The sequence below is a fragment of the Heteronotia binoei genome, chromosome 17 (assembly GCF_032191835.1).
Source record: "Heteronotia binoei isolate CCM8104 ecotype False Entrance Well chromosome 17, APGP_CSIRO_Hbin_v1, whole genome shotgun sequence".
NCBI lineage: Eukaryota > Metazoa > Chordata > Lepidosauria > Squamata > Gekkonidae > Heteronotia > Heteronotia binoei.
The window spans coordinates 22,140,015-22,156,498 of NC_083239.1; the positions used below are offsets into that span (position 1 = coordinate 22,140,015).

Below are 16,484 nucleotides of genomic sequence, written 5' to 3' on the forward strand. Positions count from 1 at the left end.
AAGGGTCTCTTAACATTTATACTAAAGAATGTCTGGAGGTGACTTGGCAGTGCAAGGGAAGGCAAAGGGCACTGCTGGAGCCAAAGGTCCTTGGCCAAAACTCCTGCCTGCCTGCAAGAGCGCCTGGTGATATTGATGAAGACTCTCCCTCTCGCTGAAGCTGGGTTTAGCTATTGTGATACTCCAGGAGTCCACGAAAGACATTGTTTCATCTGAGCTGCCTCAATCAGCGCTTTGAAGGGGAACTGCTTAGCTCATGAGAAAGGTCTAAACTTGGAAACCTGACAAGGCATTCTCTCCTTCCCTCCCTCCCTCTCTCTCTTCCATACTGCAGGTTTCTCTTGGTTGATGAGGGGTTTTATGAACCCTACAGATCTTCCCTTCTTCCCGTAGAGGCTGCTGAAGCATCAGGAATTAAGGTAAAGATAAAGCACCTCTGCTGCTTCGGAGGCAGAATTTTTGCTTAATTGTCAGCTGTGGGCAGGCCCTTGCCACTCCACCCCCATGCCCCCCAAAGGGTGACAAAACCCCTTGCATTCCCATGCAGGGTTGCCAACTTCCAGGCAGGCTCTGGAAATCTCTTGGAATTATTACTGGTCTCCAAATGATGGAGGCCTACTCCCTGGAGGAAATGGCTGCTTTAGGGAGGGTTCTATGGCATTCTCCCTGGCAGAGGCCCCTCCCCAAGCTCCACTCCCCGAATATCCAGGAATTTTCCATCTCAGACCTGGCAACCCTAAAGCCTGAGGTCTGCCAGGGCTATCCCCACTCCCCCCACCCCCGTGAAGCTGCCAGGCGCTTCAAAGATCAGTGCTGTGGAACCATCACACCACCTTCTCTTTATCAGGTGCAAAGCCTTCTTGTCTGCAAAGGCCACGGCAACCACCACCCCTCTCCCTCTCTTCTTTCTGCCTCCCTGAAGCAAGTTGAGCTGGCAACCAGTGTGTCACAGGAGATAGAATGGGGTACAGAATTCCAAGGCCCAGGAAGCCAAGCCTGATGCAATGTACCTAACCTCAGCAAACATGGCTGTCTGTGTGTGTCCTTCTGTCTGAATGCAAGAGGGGACTAAGGGAAGCTCAGCTGGGAGGACTAGAACCCCCCACCCAATTCCTCATTCCAGTGGTCTCAATAGAAACCCCACAACCACTTCTACATTCTCTCCTTGATAAAATTTTAATTGTTATTTAACTTAATCTGAATTGTATTTAACTATTTTAATGTATTGATAGATTTTAATGTAATCATGGTGTAAACCATGTCATGTGAGCCGCCCTGAGCCCGCTTCGGCGGGGGAGGGCGGGATATAAGAATAAATTTATTATTATTATTATTATCCTTTGTAGCTGGTTATGCTGCAGTGCAGGTTTCCTCTGGGAACCTTTGGTGAATTTCCAGAGCACTGCAGCTTCACTGGATTCCCTTGCAATCCAACTGCAGCATTCACATGTGTGTGTGGAACACTTCTTTTCCTTCCCATAGACTAACCATTTGAGCAGGTGTTACTCCACTACAGGCCAGAAGTACCCAGCCCCACAAGCCAGGGCTCCTTTATTCTCCTAATGGCTCCAACAGGCCAAGTACATACACACAGGTATCCCAACAGCTCCAGATGAGTTGCCAGCTCCAGGTTGGAAAATTCCTGGAGATTTTTTTTTCTGGTGAGAGCATCCTGAGGAGGTGGGGTTCCCAACCTCCTGGTGGAGCCTGGCCATCTCCTGGGATTACAATTCACCTCCAGGCTACAGAGATCACTTCCCCTGTGTCAGACCCAGAGTCAAGGAAAAGACAGTTGAAGTCCAAGATCTTTATTCCAGCTTCATGGGCATACACATGCATTGTCAGAACTGACCTCTCTGTCAGTTTCCCCAATTTATAATCCTTTGCCCTGGCCGTTATAATTCAAGCCAAAGCGCGCCAAGAAAAAGCAGGGGTTTTGCGCGGGGGTTTTGCTAAGCTCTCATCACTGCAGGTGCCCATTATCAGTTCATGGTTTGCATCTCCTCCAGCTCTTTGACCTTGGTTACCTAACAACTAGCCAATTCCCAGACATGCCATCCTCCCTCCAGATAAGCAACAAGTTAGTTATATCAAAGGCATAGCAAGCGCAACATAGCACTGTACAACTGAATACACATGACAAGAGGAACAAGATGGAGTGACCTTGACACCCTGAAGAAAAATGGCTGCTTTGGAATGTGGACTCTAGGGCATCGTACCCTGATGAGGATCCTCCCCTCCCCAAATTCCACCCTCCACAGGCTCCCCCCCCAAAAAAAAGAAGTTCTCCAGGTATTCCTAAACCTGGAACTGGCAATCTATAGGGAGGGAGTTCAGTAGGGTATAAGCCATAAGATTCACCCTCCAATGCAGCTGTTTCCTCTAGGAGAACTGAAACCTGTCATCTGAAGATCAGCTGGAATTCTGGGACATCTGCAGGTGAGGCCAGAAGATCTCCCAAAATTATCTCCAGAGATCAGTTCCCCTGGAGAAATAAGGATGGACTCTATGGCATTATACCCCACTGAAGTCCCTCCACTCTCTGGGCTCCACCTCCAAATCTCCAGGAATTTCCCAATCTGGGTTTGACCACCCTCTCTGGAGAGCCATGGCGGTGGGAAATGGAGGGGGGGTGTTTGCTGCTGCTGCTCTTTTCTCAGCTCCTTGGCTGTTCTTTGCCATTCTGTTCTGTTTCTCTCGCTCAGGTCAGCTGGTCATGGGCAATCTGATAAAGGTATTGGGCAAAGATTTAGAAAACTGCCCTCATTTCTTCCTGGATTTTGAAAGTAAGTCCCAAGCATGGGGAGGGGAAAATTTCTGTGGCTGGTAGCAGCTGGAGTCGCTCTTCTCCACAAATGCAGGGACTGGGAGAGGGAAGCATCCTTTGAGATAGATGTATATTAGGTCAATGCCCTACTTTGCTAGGAAGAGCCAGACAGTGGCAGCTAGGTACAGTAACAAAGTGTGCCTAAGTACAAAGGTATACCAGTCCAGCTTTTGTGGCTCCCCCAAAGAATCCTGATGGTAGTTTAGGAAGAAAGCTAAGAGATCCCTAGTTTCCCCAGAGATTTTGGAGACAGGGAATAAGCCTGAAGTCTGGCTAGTACAATGCAATTCAGGCCTTTTTTTTGTAACAGGAACTCCTTTGGATATTTGGCCACACAATACAGGGCCTACTGTAAACTCCAGGAGGATTGGCTACATCACGGGTGTGTGACATAATATGCAAAGGAGTTCCTGCTACAAAAAAAGCCCACAACCCTTTGCAGCTGTGCCAAGAAGAGGAAGGCCTCCAACAGGAAAGTTCCCTCAAATGTTAGAAACTGCCGCGCCTTTGTCCCCTTTAAGTCAAGCATCCCTCCATCTCCATTCTCTCCCAAATTTATTTACGTCATCATTTATATTCCACCTTACTCACTAATGGGAACCCAAAGCACAGCTCTCCTCCGCTTTATTTTCACAACAACCCTGTGAGGTAGATTAGCCTGAGAGTGTGTGGTTCTCCTATGGGAATTTGCTGAATGACCTTGGGCCAGTCTCATCTTCTCAGCCTAACTGACCTATAGGGTGGTTGTTGTGAAGATAAAATGGCGGAGGGGAGAATAATGAAAGCTGCTTCGTTGCGTCCCCATTGGGGAGAAAGCCAAGACATAAAAAAATAGAATAAATAATAAATAAATATACAAAGTGCTTGGAGCTCTCCTTCAGAGAGTGTGATGGAGGAGATCAGGGTGCCAGGGAACAATTTGTCCCAAATAATCCAGTGAGCTGCATGGCTGAGGAAGAATCTGAAGGTGGGAATGTCAGGCCCGATCACAACACTCTGTCCAGTGTGTCTCTAACTAAGAGAAAAAAGGGGACCTCTCTCGGGTTGGCAGTGACCCATTTTAAGTCAGCTGTTCTGGTAAGAGTGCAAGATAAGGTTTGAGTCCAGTAGCACCTTAAAGATCAACAGGATACCTGACAAAGGGAGTTTTAACTTTCAGCAGCTTATACTCTGGACATCTTGTTGATCTTTTAAGGTGCTACTAGATTTGAATGTTGCTCTTCTCCCACAGACCAGCACAGCTACCAACTTGAAGCTATTCTGGTGTCTTTCCATTGGGAAGAGCTTCTTCTGTCACTCCCTTCTCAAAGAAGTGGGGCCCAGTTTAAAGGTGGCAGTGGACAAGTGAGGGCTCCTGTGTCCCTGTGTGGTGGGACAACCCCGGCTGGGTCCATGACTGTAACTATGACAGGTGTCTTTAAAAATGTGTGTGTGTAAATGTTTTTAGACAGTCTCCATCCTCTTTAAATGGATCCTGGATGGGGCAATTTTAACCTCATCAGCCTCTGGCCGCCCACATTGAACAAAATGCATAACTGAAGCCTTGTCGGAGAACAGCGACTCTCTTCCTTATCTGTTCCTTATCATTAATCTCCTTCCCCATCAGTCAACACTCATCTCCACTCGGCCAGGAAGAGGCAGAAGGGACCAGGCTTTAGTCAAAATATGGAGCCCCGGCCTCTGGTCTTCATGTCACTGTTAATGGGGAGGTTATACAGCATCTGTGCTCTTGTCTCCAAGATGGCCCTCGGTGTGGGCATGGAAGAGCACCCTTGCTTAGAGGCCAAGATTGGTTGCTGGAGGACTCTTCCTGTTGTCGTGGTGGTGGTGGTGGTGGGCGCTTTCCACAACCACATCGTCCCACAGATCCCTCCCCTCCCTGCCCCCACTACCCAACATGCTTTTCTCCCTCTTGTCTCTTCTCTTGCAGGTGTCACATGGGGAACCTTCTTAAAGTGTTGACTTATTACGAGCTTGACCAAGGCCCTAGTTTTTTCCTTGACTTTGAACGTGAGAAGGGATTTTTCTTTTCTTTTTTTTGCCATTTATTTTGAGTCATGATTTGTTTCATTGATTTATTCATTCTTAAATGTTGATTTATGCCATCTCATGTATCCTTGCTGGGGGCGGGTGGCAAGAGGTGCAGGAAACAGGGCTGGTGAGCCAGAGAAACATGAGAAGGTCCAATGTGGGGGAGAGAATAGCAAGGCCGCTGCAGGGGGCACTGTTGCCTGGAGACACCATCTGGCAAAGAGAGGAAGCAGGATAGGGTTGCCAACCTCCAGATGGAGCCTGGAGTTCTCCTTGAATTACAACTGGCCTCCAGACTGTAGAGATCAGTTCCCCAGGAGAAAATGGCTGCTTTGGAGGGTGGACTTTATGGCATAATACCCTACTCAGGTCTCTCTCCTTCCCCACCCCGCAATCTCCAGAAATTTCTCGACCTGGAAATGGCAACCCTAGGGACAAGGAAGGTTGGACAGGGGAGGGCTGGTGTCACTCTTAGTGCCACAGAGACCTGGCCTGGGAGGAGGGCTTAAGAAACCAGGCGGCAGCTCTGTTCCCAGGTCTCCCAGTTTCTTTGACCAGCAGTCCAGATACTGCACCCCAGCCTGGATGGTGACCCTGATCTGAGCTCCTTTTCCCAGATGTGTTGGAGGAAAGGCAACTCTCTCCTAAATGAGACTCTGACAGCCTCCCAAAGGCATGCTCCTGGGCATGCTGGCAGCACAGGGAGGATTCCTATGGCACCCTGTGATGAACAGAAGCCAACCTGAGGGCAAAGCCTCTGTGTGCCTGGAACATGGAATACTCCCCTGAATCTGCCACTGTCACTCAGCTGCCTGCCAGTGGAAGGATTTGTGCATCCTTAATCACAAGAGACCAGGACTGTGCTAAACAGGATCTAGGCAGAGGGGGAGAAGTAGGAGAGAAGGGACCCTCGAGAGAGACTGAAGCCTTGTCTAGATAGAGGTGGGCCACTCCTTGCCAATGTTGCCTATTGACTTGGTCTCTGTTTGGTTTCCATGCTTCTGATTTTCTTTGTCCTGCATCTTTATTTTCTAACTTTTCCTCCTGTGCAACCAAGAGTCCCCAAAGCCAACCTGCAGGCTTGCTAGAGAGATGCTCTGCAAATCCTCTCTCTTGCAACCCCCCAGTTCCTTAGTGGCTTGCCCAGGCCCTTCTGGGGTGACCCAAGAGCTTTTCACACCCCCAAGCAGCATGTCCCAGGAGGCCTGGCTATGCTGCAGAGGGACCAGGACGGGGCAGAGCCCTGAGCTCACATGTGACTGCTCCATTGACAAATGCCCCTAAGAATGTTAGGTTTGCTTGTGCAGTTGGGCCAACCTGGAGTGTCTGTCCACAGAAGGATGTTTTTGGCACCTTCCCTCCCTCCTTCATCCCTGCTCCACCAAGCCCTATAGACTTCCCATGTCCACCCTGCATAGGGACCAGGCTGACACCCCTGCTGGGCAAGGCATCTTCTGAATGCTTTCTTTCTGGGTGGGTTTGGATGTAGATGCACAACCCACAGAAGCTGAGACGGCTGTGTGGAACCAGGTGAACGCTGTCCTGGAAGAGGCCCAGACCATCCTGGCGGAATTGCAGTCTTACACGGGAGCCGGACAAGAAATTAGAGAGGTATGTACACAGGGTGGGGCATACCCTGAGATGGGGTAGATGCTGGGGCCTGAGTTTTTAGCAGGGTTCACTGCAGCTGCCATCCTCTGCCCACTCGCTTGCTAGCGCCCATGCTCTCTGCTGTACACAATGCTGAATGTCACAGGGAAAAGGGCTGCAGGCAGCTGTGAGCATGGGCAATGGCAAGGCTTGTAAATAGACAAAAGAAGGATGCACAAGCAGAAGGGAAGCATGTGGGTGGGTTACGAGTGCTTGGTGGTGAGTGGAGAAGGAAACAGGGGCCCTGGGAACTCTCTGCCCAAGAGCCTTGAAAATCTGGAACTTGCCCTGGAGGTACAAATGGAGCAGAGCCTGCCACTCAAAATGAGCTTGATTCCCACAAGGCCAACCAACGAAGTGCCTTTGTCCATTGCTCTGGGCTTTGCTGGATTCATCGCTTGCTTTCTTCTAGTCTTCCCTGGGGATCTGACACTCTTGATGGCCCCTGCAAAAAACAAAAAGGTGTTCTCTTTGGCAGCACAAACACTAAATTTGGAATGATAGAGAGAAGGTTGCTGTGGCCCCTGCAGAAAGAGAGCCCCAACCACCCACTCACAGTGCACATGTTCATTAGATTGGTCCAGATTGTCTGACAGGACCAGCATAGGCTGGAGAGCTTCTGGGGACACTGGGGCATGACAAGGAACTTCATGGGCTGAGGCTATGAAGCTTGTTGAGACCCTTTGTGCTCAGGACACAGAAGGAAAGAAGCAGGGCGCAACATCAGCCTTTGGAACCGGCAGGCAGAGTTAAGGCCAGACCTGGGATAAAGCACAGGAGAGACGCTGACCTTCTGCAGAGGGAAGAACCCCTTGTGCCTGGAGAGTTATTGTAGTATAGGTGAAAGTGTTTTTGTTGTTGCAGGCAATCCAAAACCCCAGTGACTTGGAGCTGCAAGAGAAAGCATGGAATGCCGTTTGTCCTCTCGTGGCAAAGCTGAAGCGGTTTTATGAGTTCTCTCTTAGACTTGGTAAGCATATGCTTAGCATCAGGATTTAGAGGAGGAGGAAGAGAACCAAAGCTGCACTTCCTCCTCTCCTTCTGCACTCCACAGGTGGTGTCCTACTACCCAGTTCAAGTTCACCTGGGAACTATTTCCCCAGTGACTTGAAAACTATGTTTCCATCTTGACTGAGTGGGGGAAATGTGCATGTGCCCTCATGTGGCAAGAAATTGCATTTACCACACCCACAGGGTGATGTCGGGTAGGCATGAGAGCTGGCTGGTAATAAGAGCAAGATGGAAGGGGGGGTAGGCCATGCAGAGAGCAGGGCCAGTCCTAGACTGTCAGGTACGCTTGGGAAGGCTAACTTCTGGCACCCCCCCCCCACACACACACTGATAACATCACCAAGTCACATGAGGTCACCCAAATCAGCGCCCCCAGAAGGCTGGCATCCTAGGCGATTGCCTAGTGGCAGGGCCGGCCCTGGCAAAGAGAAACCTGTCCAGGCTACCTGGAAGCAGTGGGTGTGGGAATTTTAAAGCTGGCAGTGGTGCAGGATTGGCTCTTAGAGATCATCTGATTCACAGGACCAGGCTGTTCTTGGTTGTGGCTCCAGTGGCCTCTGATCTCTAGCCAGCTGGCAACCTGGTGGCATCCAGTGAGCAGCAGAGCAGTGCCTGACGCGGAAGGTCAAGGCTGTGAAAGCTAGGACTGGATATTGGGCTCATTTACAAACAGGCTGTGGCTCATTGGCAGGGCATTTACTTGGCACGCAGAAGGACCCAGGTTCAATCCCTGGTATCTCCAGTTAAAAGAATCCAGTAAGAGGTGATTTGAAACACCTGAGCCTGAGACCTTGGAGAGATGCTGCGAGGTCCAATGGTCTGATTCATATCTACAGATATGATTATTGTACACTGGAAAATGGTCAACACAAAAGTAGAGGGGAAAACCCAACTAAAAAATGGAATTGGAGCCCCGTGGTGCAGAGTGGTAAAGCTGCAGTACTGCAGTCCAAGCTCTGTTCACGACCTGAGTTCAATCCCAGCGGAAGCTGGTTTCAGATAGCCGACTCAAGGTTGACTCAGCCTTCCATCCTTCTGAGGTTGGAAAAATGAGTCCCCAGCTTGCTGGGGGCAAAGTGTAGATGTCTGGGGAAGGCAATGGCAAGCCACCCCATAAAAAGTTTGCCGTGAAAACGTTGTGATGTGATGTCACCCCAGAGTCGGAAAGGACTGGTGCTTGCACAGGGGACCTTTACCTTTTTTTTTTAAGGTTTAGGTTATGAGCAGTTTTGCCTCTAAACTGAGTTAGTGTGAGCTAGCTCAGTTTTTTAGCCTCTGGCTCACACATTTTGTCTTTGCTCAGGAAGGATGGCCCCAGAGCAAACTAATTTATACAGTAGGCAAATTGCTCGCTCGCAACTTTAATGCCAGTAGCTCATAAAGTAGAATTTTTTCTCACAAGACTCCACAGTTTAGCGGGAGCATTGGTTATGAGCATGTATTTTAAAAAGAGTAAACAAAACACATCTTTATTATAGTGCACTTAAATAATTAATTAAAAACATACAGATCACACACTGTGCAGTACGCATTAAATACAATATAGAATACTCTTAAGAGCACTGTTTGGAACCAATAAAGCAATAAAATAATAACCAAACACAATTCGGCCTCACAGGCTTTCTTCGGTTGTCTCAATTTAATACCATGTACACACTATATGAAAGAATCTGTAGTTAGAAGAAGAAGAAGATGCTGGATGAATATCCTGCCTTCACTACCAAAAGGAGTCTTAGAGCGGCTTACAATTTCCTTCCCCTTCCCCTCCCCACGATAGACACCCTGCGAGGTAAGTGGGGCCGAGAGAGCTCTCAGAGAACTGTTATTGAGTGAACTGCTCTTGAGTGACCCAAGGTCACCCCAGCAGTTGCATGAGGAATGGTGGGGAATCAAACCCGGTTCTCCCAGATAGGACTCAGTGCACTTAACCACTACACCAAATTGGCTCTCAAGCACTTAACTACTGGGTCTCACACACTTAACCGCTACGCCAAACTTAGCCACATAAGATATGGGGGCATTCCAAAATAGATACTGCGGCACAGAAATACTCAGTGGGATTAGTACAGGTGACTCCTGATGTTTATAGCCACACCAAAGGGAATGAGTAGGGTTGGCAGCTCTGGGTTAGAAAATACCTGGAGATCTTGGGGGTGGAGCCTGAGGCAGGTTTGGGGAGGGGAGGGGAGGGACTTACATGAGGCATAATGCCATAGAGTCCACCTTCCAAAGCAGCCATTTTCTCCAGAGGAACTGATCGTTGTAGTCTTGAGATGAATGGTAATCCCAGGAGATCTCCAGCCACCATGTGTAGGATGGCAACCCTATGAGAGATGGTATAATCGTACTAAATAGAGCAGTGCCTTCACCCACAGTATGCATAGATGTGTTGCACAAGTAAATTAAGAAGAGCTCTATGTTTACTCATAGGGCTTGCTCTGCAGCAGGGGTGGCCAAACTTGCTTAAAGTAAAAGCCACATAAAATAAATGTCAGATGTTTGAGAGCCGCAAGACAGGAAGGAAGGGAGGGGTGAAAAGAAAGCAACTGTAACTTTAAATGCATTTTCAAAGCCACTGGTTAGCTTGGTTTGGAGAAGTGATTTAAAAAGACAAATGCCTTTTTCCAAGCCAGCCATTGGGGTGGTGGGGGCTTCAAGAGCCACACAATACATGTGAAAGAGCCACTTGTGGCTCCGGAGCCTTGCTCTGAGGCCTTGACTTCAGAAACCAACTGTGCTGAGCAGCCTCCCCCTGCCTCGTTCCCTGGTCAGCAACCCACCTAACAAAATGGAATCTGGGTCATGGGTTCCCTCTGCTCTGTATGTGACGTGCCCTTTTCTACCTTTTGTCTCTTCTAGAGAATGCATTGCGGAGCCTGCTGGAAGCCCTCACGAGTCCGCCATATGCACCGACTCAGCACCTGGAGAGAGAACAGGCCCTGGCCAAGCAGTTTGCAGAAATCTTACACTTCACTCTCAGTTTTGATGAGCTCAAGGTACTGCCGGAAGGGGGTCAGGAGAGCGCCCAGCTGGCAGGATTGTGTTCGCAGACGGGGTCCTTTGCCTTCTAGTCACCCTAGTGGGGAATGTCATCTCAGGATACAGTGCCACAGCCCTGCCATAACAGCTTCTGAATTGTGCTTTATGCAAACAATGTTGTGTGCATTGGACAGCTTGTGTACACATCTGTGCACACGCACAAAACACGTTCTGAATGTTTGGAACAGGTGAGGACCTGGTTTATGAAAAGCATGCTCAGTTTTCTCTCATGTCAGGAGAGAAGCAATCTGTTTTGCATTGCGAGGCCACTAAAAACCCGCTCTGCTCTCTCCCTCTGCCTGCCAGATGACCAACCCTGCCATCCAGAATGATTTTAGCTACTACAGGAGAACCATCAGTCGAAACCGAATCAACAATTTGCAGGTGAGCACATTTCTGCCCTTCCCAGAGCAATGCAGATGGGGAAATCCTCACATACTGAGAATCAGAGAATGAAGCCATCGCTGTCAGCAACGGTGAGCAGAAATGTCCCCCCACCCCACCTGTCAGCACCCTTTCTCCTTTCCTGCCCCACAGTTAGATGCAGAGAGCGAAGTGAACAATGAAATGGCCAATCGGATGTCCCTGTTCTATGCAGAAGCCACACCAATGCTGAAAACTCTGAGCAATGCCACAACAAAGTTTGTTTCAGAGGTGAGTGACATCTCTGCAGAACAGATAGAGCAGAGGTTCTTCTCCATGATGAAGAACTGAGGAGGCCTCTTGCTTTCAGGAACTACAAAACCTAGAGTGCCATCGCTGGCTGAACTGACAAATTTGTAGCTGGTAGTAGACATCCCTGACCTAAGCTAGCCTGATCCTGACAGATCTTGGAAGCAAAGCAGGTTTGACCCTGGTTAGTAGTCAGATGGAAGACCACCAATGGAGACAGAGGTTGCTATGTGAGACAAGGCAATGGCAAACCATCTCTGTTTATCTCTTGCCTTAAAAACCCCAAGACAGGTCACTGTAAGTTGATTGTAACCTGATATACACAGCTGGTATTATTGTTAAGGGCAGACTCCCCCGCCCCCAAAGAGATAATCTGTTGGTGTAAAGATCTGAGTGGCATTTCTCCCATCAGGTATGAGTTCTCACTCTTGTTGTCTCCCAGGAGTGACAAATAAGGAGATCAAAACACCAATCTTGTCTCTTTCCTTCATTTCAGAACAAAACTCTCCCCATAGAGGACACGACTGACTGCCTAAGCACCATGGCTTGCGTCTGCCGGGTGATGCTGGAAACTCCGTGAGTTCTTCACTTTCATTTACTTAATGTAGAGTCTGCTTTTTGGCCCTGTTTCCAGCTGGGATGGTTCACAGTAAAATCCACATACATCAAATGCCAGAAGAGAAAGATACAAAATACGCAGGAGGAGTTAGGATCAGTCACCAAGGACTGTCCTTAAACAAAAAGCCTCTGGTGGTCCTCATGTCTCCTTAACCTGGATGGCCCACATTAACTTGATCTCCAAAGTTAAGTAGGGTCAACCTAGGCTAGTCCTTGGATGGGAGACCACCAAGGAAATCCAGGATTGCAACACAGAGGCAGGGAATGGCAAACCTCCTCTGAACATCTCTTGCCTTTGAAACCCCATGAAGGGTCACCATAAGTCAGCTCTGACTTGATGGCAAAAATAAAAAAAGTCCTCATGTTACAAGGGCCTCTCCAGGCAGCTGGTCTCATGGCACGAAAACCCACAGCAAAGCTTGCCTCCCTTTTATCTCCAGGTGTTTGGAGCCTAGGTTCTCCCACTGACTTTAGGGGACTTTTGTGGAAACAGGAAAATCTTCAGGGACTTTGGGTGTTGCATTCTTGGGTCTCACTCTCCTAGGAGTACCACTCATTTGTCAGAGGCATCAGTGCAGCTTCCTGTGAGTTGTCTGGGACCTGGAGAGGGTCAAAGCAGCCTAGTGCAAACTTAGCTCTGCAGAGAAGTGCTTGGCAGGATCCAGATCTTCATCTGGCAGTGCCAGCGAATGAGAAGATGCTGGAGGAGGCTCTTCCCTGAAACTCTCTTCTTTGCCACAGGGAATATCGGAGCCGGTTCACCAACACGGAAACCCTCTTGTTCTGCATGCGAGTGATGGTGGGGGTCATCATTCTCTATGACCATGTCCATCCTGTGGGGGCTTTTGCCAAGACCTCCAAAATTGATGTGAGTGGCATTTCAGTTTTCATACAAGCAGTAAAAACCTGGGCTCATCTGAAGGGGGTGGTGGTGAAAGAAGCTGTCCTGCCATCCTTGCATCTGTTAATGGGTGTATTAATAGTCCTGCATCCCACTCCTAAAGTTTACTTATTTATTTAGTACATTTCTATCCACTCTTTCTCCAAGGCACTTGGGGTGGTGTACCTCATCTAAAGTTCTTTTGCAGTTAACTTTCTGGTTCTAGAGTGTTCATTGTTTAAGTTCAGTTGTCTGCTTTCACACAAATTGGGTAATGCACTTTAGCAGTTGTTTGCAAGTGGTTTTTCCTGGTTTTTAGCAGTGCATTGAAAGTACATTATCTAATGTGCATGAAAGCAGCTGAATCTCCCTCAGTGTCTTTCCTCCTGCCCATGGTCTTCTCCTCTCTTTTTTTTTTTTTAAAAAAAAAAACAACCCATCGGAGTTTTTTCTCCCTGTTACAAAGTCAGGTTTTGAAATGCCCCCCTTCCTGTTCAGCAGGTCCACAAATGGGAATTCCATTGCTTATTTATGAGGATGTAAGTGTATTTTGTACCCTTCCAAACTATAAATCCTTTGCTCTGTAGAGAGTCAGTCCTACCAGCAAAAATGTTGGAATTTGCATTGTAATTGCTGTCACGAGTCCCTTCCACTGTTTAGTGGAACTAAAGTGGATCACTTGGGACTGGAGTTCTCTGGTCCCTCTTTCTTAGTGAAGGCCTCCTCTTTGCCCACATCAGCATCTGCTGAACTCAACCTCTGGTCTGTTGTGGTCAAAATCCTTCTGATTCTCCGAGACCAGTCTGACTTCCTTGGGTTGGAAACAGCAGAGCAATCCTGGAGGACTTTAATGGAAGACACTCTTATTTCCTGCTGTTCAAACTTGCAGTTGTCTCCCATCCACAAAGCCACACCACCCATCAGAACACTTGTCCAAATATGCTTCTATCCATCTTGCTGTGCCACCATCCACCAATGTGATGCACTCCCAAGAACATGGACGCTCTTACACTAACTGACAGTGAATTATCCACTTCCCTTAGAAGCGTATCCAAGACACCTGCATAGGGGGAGCCTAAAGTTGTTCCTGTTTCAGAGGTTGGCTTTCTGCGTTGCCTGCTTCCTCAAGCATATTCACATATTCTAGAAAAGCTCCAATGGGGACAAAAAAGATTTCTCTCTCTCTCATATAAAAGCTCTTCCTAACATGGGAGGCTATTGGGTTGCATTTCACCCGCCCCTCCTTCTTTGACCATTGGCTAACCAAGCTTCTCGTTTGTTTTAATGCTCCTAGATGAAAGGGTGCATCAAGGTCTTGAAAGACCAGCCTTCCAACAGCACAGAGGGCCTCCTCAACGCACTGAGGTATGGTCACCTAAGAGGTTTCTTTGGAAGGCAAAAGAATTCAAGGGAACTTGAAAGCTCACTCACTCCTGTGTGATGATTGTCCAAATAGCCCAGTTTGGCTTGAGCTCGCCATCTATCTAGAATCTGAAACTAACTGAGTGGAGAGAGAACAGCTCAAAGATTTAATGTTACTAGGCACAGGAATTCAGAAGCCAATTGGGACAGACATTGCCAAGAGCCACCAGCTGTGCTAGCTGCCCATTAATCTGCCTTAGTTAAAGGAACTCCTCCATACTATTAATTATTATTTACTTCATGTATAGCCACCTTTCTCCCCAAAGGGAACCAAAGCAGTTTACAGCTTCTCCTCTCCTCCTTGTTACCCTCACAACAACCCTGAGAGGTAGGTTAAGCCCAAGGTCACCCAGCAACCTTCCTTGGCAGTGTGGAGCTTTGAATTTGAGATTCCCAGATTCTAGTCTAATGCTCTAATCCTTGCACCGTGTTGGCTGTCAACACATTGACTTCAGAGCCACCCTAATGAGGTGGAGCGCTGTTATTCCTCATTTAACAGATGGGGAAGTGAGGTTGGAGTACCTTTCCAGAAAAGCAGAGGGCTGGCATCAGTCCCTCCGAACCACTAGTTCTAGGCAGGGCTTTTTTTTTGTAGCAGGAACTCCTTTGCAAATTAGGTCACACACCCCTGATGTAGCCATCCTCCTTGAGCTTATAGTAGACCCTGCACTAAGCTCTTGGAGGATTGGCTGCATCAGGGGTGTGTGGCCTAATATGCAAAGCAGTTCCTGCTACAAAAAAAGTCCTGGTTCCAGGGAATTTGCAATTCAGTCATTCCTCATTCCTGCACCTCTCCCTCACTAGCCCTCCACTCTTCGCCAGAGCCCTGCATGTGTGGTGATGAGCTTCACAGAGTCCTACAGACCAGTACCCAAGCAGGCCTCCCACAAGGCAGACAAGGTGCACATTTGCTCACTACAGCTCTTGGCTTCTTCTTAGGTACACCACTCGGCACCTCAATGACGACACCACGTCCAAGCAGATCCGGGCCTTGCTGCAATGAACGCCTCCTGGGGGTCAAGGGGAACCATTCACCAGCGGCCCAGAAGAGAATTACTCCATGGAACCTTCAACTGAAGTTTTAATGTTGACATGTTGCTATAAATATCCATTGGCCACCATATTCTTCATTTTGTAAAAAACAACAACAACCAAAACAAAAACAAGAGGGGGGAGGGGGAGATTTTAAATATATATAAATAAAAATATATATACATATATGAAATTAGGACAGAGAATCTTGCCAACTCCACCTGCCAGCTTTTCCCACCTCCTGAGGTAACTTGGCATTGAACTCTGACCAAAGGGCCACTTTTTCCTGTCCCCTCAGCCCTCCAGGTAGCGTTGCCAGCTCTGGATTGCGAAATATCTGGAGATTTTGGGGGTGCAGCCTGGGAAGGGTGTTCTTTGGGGAGGGGAGGAACCTCTGCAAGGTAGAATGCCCTGGAGTCCACCCTCCAAAGCAGCCATTTTCTCCAGGGGAACTGATCTGGGTCATCTGAAGATCAATTGTAATAGCAGGAGCTCTCCAGGTGCCATCTGGAGGCTGGCAACCCTACTCCCAGGCTGTCCTGTGTCCAATCCCATATGCATTGTCGTGATCTGTCCTTTTCTCAGCCCCTACATGTCGTCAGAGTCTGACCAAGCTTCAGGAAGGAAGAAGGATGGAATTTGGCCCAGAGAGATCAATCCCTTGCAGAAGCTCCGAAACAGCCAGTTTGGGACTGGTGGGGGAGGGGAGATGGTCTCTTCAGGGGTCTGGGAAAGGGGGTGGGGTCTGGGGGGAGCTGTGTGAGAAGGTGACAGAGATTTCTTCCTGCCTGAAATGTAAATAATGTCTGGAGAGTGACTGTTGACTGGGGAGGCCCAGGAGCATTGAGGGATGGTGAAGGGCATCATCGTTAAAAATCTTCAGCACTGATTCCATTCAAAATGGCTCAGTCACACCTTTTAGATTTTTAAATATAAACAAAAAAAATTCACTCACCCGTTATTTTGTACATTTTTGTGTCAAATAAAATGAGATGGGGGAAAAACACGACCTGAAGTGTTGAAAGAGACTTCCCTGCTTGTGTTGTTTGACTATGTTGACACGCTGCATATGCTCAGAGGGATTCCTTTCTCTTTATTATTTCATATTTACATGCTTGAGGAGCCATTCTGGCTGTGCTCTGAATTACCCTTACCCTGGAAGGAAATGTCATTGAATAAAATGGCTGTGTCTCAGTGGCAGGGCATCTGCTTGGTAGGCAGAAGAGGAAGATACTGGATTTATATCCCACCCTGTACTCTGTATCTCAGAGCGGTCACAATCTCCTTTACCACCACCACCCC

At 48.3% G+C, this 16,484-nt stretch overlaps 1 protein-coding gene across 3 annotated transcripts in view; it reads left to right on the plus strand.

Moving 5' to 3' along the window:
* LOC132586332 (CYFIP-related Rac1 interactor A-like) overlaps positions 1–15,371 on the plus strand; it is a 29,500-nt gene extending 14,129 nt beyond the window's left edge. Inside the window, exons 2-13 of one of the 3 annotated variants that reach the window (XM_060258363.1) lie at positions 335–419; positions 2,706–2,786; positions 4,758–4,837; positions 6,348–6,469; positions 7,373–7,478; positions 10,379–10,515; positions 10,865–10,942; positions 11,096–11,212; positions 11,727–11,806; positions 12,590–12,716; positions 14,023–14,093; positions 15,090–15,371. In XM_060258363.1, coding sequence (XP_060114346.1) covers positions 4,765–4,837; positions 6,348–6,469; positions 7,373–7,478; positions 10,379–10,515; positions 10,865–10,942; positions 11,096–11,212; positions 11,727–11,806; positions 12,590–12,716; positions 14,023–14,093; positions 15,090–15,153 — 975 coding nt within the window. In that variant the 5' untranslated portion in view covers positions 335–419; positions 2,706–2,786; positions 4,758–4,764 and the 3' untranslated portion in view covers positions 15,154–15,371. The remainder of the gene's footprint in view (positions 1–334; positions 420–2,705; positions 2,787–4,757; positions 4,838–6,347; positions 6,470–7,372; positions 7,479–10,378; positions 10,516–10,864; positions 10,943–11,095; positions 11,213–11,726; positions 11,807–12,589; positions 12,717–14,022; positions 14,094–15,089) is intronic. The other 2 variants (XM_060258364.1, XM_060258365.1) reach the window with 2 other exon arrangements.
* Positions 15,372–16,484: the final 1,113 nt, after the last annotated feature.